The sequence below is a fragment of the Penaeus vannamei genome, chromosome 9 (genome assembly GCF_042767895.1).
Source record: "Penaeus vannamei isolate JL-2024 chromosome 9, ASM4276789v1, whole genome shotgun sequence".
NCBI lineage: Eukaryota > Metazoa > Arthropoda > Malacostraca > Decapoda > Penaeidae > Penaeus > Penaeus vannamei.
Window position 1 is genome coordinate 33,005,227 of NC_091557.1, and position 5,000 is coordinate 33,010,226.

The following is a 5,000-nucleotide window of genomic DNA, read 5'->3' on the forward strand; positions in this document are numbered from 1 at the left end:
CACACGCAACAACAACAGACACACACACACACACACGCACACACACACACACACACGCACACACACACACACACACACACACACACACACACACACACACACACACACACACACACACACTCACACACACACACACACACGTGCACGGGCGTACGCATAAACGCAAGAGCGAGAGAAAGCCCAGGCCCGCACCAGAGCGCCTCTTGAGGACGCCAAGGATGAGGATAGGGCGTGAGGCTCGTAAGAAGCCCAAGGAGCATGAGGTTTTATGAGCGCGGAGGGAGCACTCGAGGCCTAACGACTCGCCATGAGATACGACGGCGAGGCATGAGGTGCTGGATGAGGAAGGAGTTAGAGGCTCGAGGTGGTGCGGAGGGCGGGGGAGGGGGGCCCATGGAGAGGCGCGGCGGTGATTCGCATCAGTGTATATATCAGAGCGAGACTCTCCCGGGGCTCTTTGTGCCACGCAAATGAATGAAGAATCAATAGGTGTTCAAGCACGGAGCTGACCAGGTGGAGTGAGCCTCGCGATGTCTTTGTTCCAAGTGTCGTCCCCGCCCCCTTTCTCCGCTCTCTCGCCTGTCCTTCCTCCTTGCCAGCGCCGCCCTTGCCATTTTCTCCTCCTCCTCCCTCTTTGCTCCTTTCTCTTTTCTTAATACCCATTTCCTCTTTCCCTTCCCCGTCCCCCTCCCTCTCCCCTTCCCCTTCCCCTTCCCTCCTTTTCCTCCCCTTCTCTTCCTCTTCCCCTTCCCTGTGTGCTGTGTGTGGGGCAGCGGTTATCGTGTTGGTCTAGCAATCTTTCTGACCTGCATTCGGTCCCGAGCGGATGGTCACCCCGGCCATTCCTTGTACACAGAGGGACATTTAGAAGGAAAATAAAAGAGACGGTATATCACAGCAAAGAATATCCATTGAAACAAATAGAATATAAATAAATCTTCTTTGAAATCTTAAATCTTCATCCATCTCCTTCCTCTCCCCTTTCCCTTTTTCCTTCCTCACCTCCCTGCTCTCTCGCATCTTTTTTAGTGGGCTTCTTTGCCCCGCGTTTCCTTTGACAGACATTTTTCTTTTTGTAGCTTCATGTCCTTGCTCATCGCTGTTCCTTTTATCCTTTAGTTATTGTATTGTCGCGTAGTCCCAAGCACTTTCCTTAGCCTAAGTAAGATTTAGTCTTTATGGGAAAGAAGGAAAGAGAGAAAGGAAAGAAGGGGAGGAAGGAAATAGAGAAAGGAAAGAAGGGGAGGAAGGAAAGAGAGAAAGGAAAGAAGGGGAGGACGGAAAGAGAGAAAGGAAAGAAGGGGAGGAAGGAAAGAGAGAAAGGAAAGAAGGGGAGGAAGGAAATCGAGAAATGAAAGAAAGGGAGGAAGGAAAAAGAGAAATGAAAGAAAGGGAGGAAGGAAAAAGAGAAATGAAAGAAGGAGAGGAAGGAAATAGAGAAAGGAAAGAAGTAAGTGGGCAGGCCGGCCGGCTGGTTGACGGCAGACCGCGCCTAGAAACGAGGAAATCCCTTCGTGTGGATCTCCGTCGTTAGGAAAGAAGCTGTGTATGGGAGGCCTTCCAGCGGCGGCGGTGGCCGGGGCGTCGTTGAGGGGGCCTTAGGGGCGGTATGGGATCTGGATCGCCTACGCTGCGGCGGCGTTTACGGCCGAGTAAAACCTTTCGCTAGCTTAGGTTTGCGCGCGCGCGCACACACTCACATATATATTCACACACACACACACACAAAAGAGAGAGAAAAAGAGAGAGAGAGGGGGAGGGGGAGAGGGAGAGGGTGACCGTATAAACAAACACCTTTAAATATTAAGAAAAAGAAAGAAGAGAAAGGGATGCCGTAGACAGAAGGAACCCAAAAAAAGTTGCCTCGCGAATTCTCTTGTTCGCCACCTTAGCAAGAAGCAAGAGCCAGCGCGCGCGAGCCAGCAAAACGTGTCTCCGGAAGAGGGCTAAGATCCGAGAATCCGGCCGACGCATACGAACGCATTGTTTACAAGTACCATTTGAAAGTACTATATACATGCAGCCATTATGCCAGCGCGCCTTGCATGCTGCTCGCATATACTAGATTCTGGCCTTACTTTGCAACATAGGATACGTGAATAGCGAGAGATATTAGGAGAGAAGAGGGTGGGAGAGGAGGGAAGGCGAGGAGGTAGGAGAGGAAAGAAGAGGCAAGTGGGGAGGTTAGTGGTGAAAGAAGGAGAGAGATAGATGGAATAAGTGAGAAGGAAGTATGTGTGCGTGTGCGTGTGCGTGTGCGTGCGTGTGCGTGCGTGTGTGCGTGAGTGTGAGAGTGTGAGTGAGAGTGAGAGTGAGAGTGAGAGTGAGTGAGAGAGAGAGAGGAAATGGAATTGAGTCGACTACTACAGAGTCGTTTTTTCCGGTTATCAAATGCATTTGGATTCAACAGGGAGCCCCGGCGTATTAGGCCACGAGAAAAAGAAATAAAAAAGAAAAAGCACCATTATAGGCTTAGAGACAAAGAGCGATCGAGACTCAGTACGATAGAAAGAATAGAAAAACGTGAAATTTAAACCGTAATTGGAGAGTATTCTGCAGTGCGGCTGTGTTGTGTGCGTGTGAGGCGGGCGAGGGGATGGGGCGAGGAATTGCGGAAGGATAACTGGCGAGTAAAAGTATGAGGTATGCTGAGAAACGAAAAATTAGTGCAGGGCAAGCTCTTTGGAGTTGCGTTGTTTGAGGAAGAAAATTAAGGTGTTGTGATATTAACAACAAAATTATCCTCGGAAGTTTTATGGCTAGAGATGAATGTTGAGAGAGTACGCTCATTTTTCTTTTCTTTTCCGAGGGAAGCTTTTGGTTTCATCCAGTTGGTCATTATTTAGAACACAGTCGCTTTCCCGCGCGGGCGACGATCCCTTTTGACGGTTATCGAACAGACATATTTAAAAGGGAGATATTTTCGTTTTCCTTTTCGTCTTGACGCTGTCGCCGTTCGTCTTGCTCTGCGTCGAAGTTTCTGTTTGTCCTATATTTTTTATTTTTCAAGTTGCGGGGCGTTTTTGATTTTTATTGTTTACTGCCGCGGGAGTGTTACTTTTTCGGGGGTTTACATGTATTTAGATTACCGGGGATTCGGAGTGATCAGGAAAAGAAAGAAAACGGAAGGAGAAAGGAATTGGACACAAATTTTTCCTACTCAGACCAAGATGAAACTATGATAGTGATTATTTATCTGATTTGAACATTAGGTTGTGATGGGGGCAAGACCAAGATGGGCCGGGAATAGGGGCACGGGGATGATGGCAGCGAAGGGGCGGACGGGGGTTAAAGGAGAGAGACGGAGGGGAGGGAGGGGAGAGGGGGCGAGGGGGACACACGCCGCGTCGCAGAGGTTGAAATAAAATGAAATCTGAGCGACCTCGCCGATGGGACCTTAATTGACGTCCTAATTGTTCTTTCCGCCGGAGGATCCTATCTGGCTTGTCCCATTGTGCTGGGCCCACTCCCCCCCCCCCCATCGCCTTCGTCTTCTCCTCCCTTCCTTCTCCGCCTCTTCATTGCCAGCCATCCTCCTCGTCGTCCTGTCTCCAGCTCCTCGTTCCCGCCCACTCACCGTATCGCCGTTCTTCTATTCCATCAACTCTCCTTTTACTCTCTCCCTCCTTCTCCTCCGTCATATTCCTTTCACCTCTCGTCTTATTTTTCTCCCCTCTGTCTTCTACACCCCCTTCCCCTCTACAGCGCCTTCCTCCTCTTCTTACTTGAACTCCTTCTCCTCTTCCTCCTCCTACTCCTTGTTCGCCTTTTCTTCTTCCTCTTCCTCCTCCTCCTCTTCTTCTTCTCCTTCTTCTTTTTCTTCTCCTCCTCCTCAACCTCCTCCTCCTCCTCCTCGTCCTCTACCTCGTCCTCTACCTCCTCTACCTCCTCCTCTACCTCCTCCTCTACCTCCTCCTCCTCCTCTACCTCCTCTACCCCCTCTTCCATCTAGCCCTTCCCCCGCTGCACCCCCGTCCCTGCCTCTGGCTCCTGTGCTCCCTTCCCTGTCCATGGAGCAGGGAGGAGCGCGAAGGGCAGTGCCCATATGGCCCAAAGGTAAGGGAACGAGGGGGTGGGATGCCTAACCAGACGGGGTCCTTCGCCTCAAGGAGTGAACAGGAAGGAGAGGGGGATAGGAGCCGATAGTAGGATAGACACTCTCCACATTTCCTTGCTGGTGGCCTGGTGGTAAAGGAAATTGGTCATGGTTCTTCTTTGTCTCCGTCGAGAAGGTTTTACTCTGAAGTATCGACGTTGTGAGTCATTTGCCATTCTTCCCCCGGAAATGTGTATGTTTCTAGATGAGATTAATTTAATTTGGTTGAATATCATCGTGTCATACATTGTGGCATCTAGAGTGTATCGTTTTATTGCATAATTCGAATTTGATTAATTTAACCTCATTATGATAGTCTCACATACGACTTTTTCCCTTCCTTTTACGAGAGGAGTTGTATGCCCTTCAGGAAGGATCCTCCTTTGCCATTGCCAGATGACGTAAGAAAAGTGATATAAACTTTCCAGGTTTTCTTATGACTAACGATTCCCTTCCGTGCTTCCAGCCCGCGAGCTTCGTTGCGCTGCGGGAATGGTGTTCTGACGACGAAACCTTGACGGAGGTGTCGCTGGCGCCGGTGTCCCCGTCAGCGCCCGCGACCGTAGTGACCCGCCAGCAGGAGCCCGCGCCGCACAAGCTGCCGTCGCCCGAGCAACGAGTCCTCGCCCTCTCCCTCAAGTACCCGCCTGAACTCGTCCCCATCGATGTCTCCGGCTCCAGCTTCAAGCGCCTCGAGAAGTTCCGCCAGTCGTTGATCCACGTGAGTTGGATCCTTGTGCTCTGTTGCGTCGGCTTTAAGATAAGTTGATTGGCTGGAAAGTTTTCATTACTATTTTTGTCCTCTTTTTCTTCAGTTCTCCTTGCCTGTAGGATATCCATCCGTGGGCGTTGAAAGGTTGATTCTCTCGCTCATTTTTTTCTACATTAATTAACTAGATTAATG

General features: G+C 50.3%; 1 protein-coding gene across 5 annotated transcripts in view; it reads left to right on the plus strand.

Moving 5' to 3' along the window:
• The window catches only part of LOC113817708 (uncharacterized), a 303,937-nt gene that overhangs the window by 263,573 nt on the left and 35,364 nt on the right, over positions 1-5,000 (plus strand). For all 5 annotated transcript variants that reach the window (XM_070125592.1, XM_070125593.1, XM_070125594.1 and 2 more), the window contains one exon: positions 4,563-4,817. In XM_070125592.1, the coding sequence (XP_069981693.1) occupies positions 4,563-4,817 (255 nt within the window). The remainder of the gene's footprint in view (positions 1-4,562; positions 4,818-5,000) is intronic.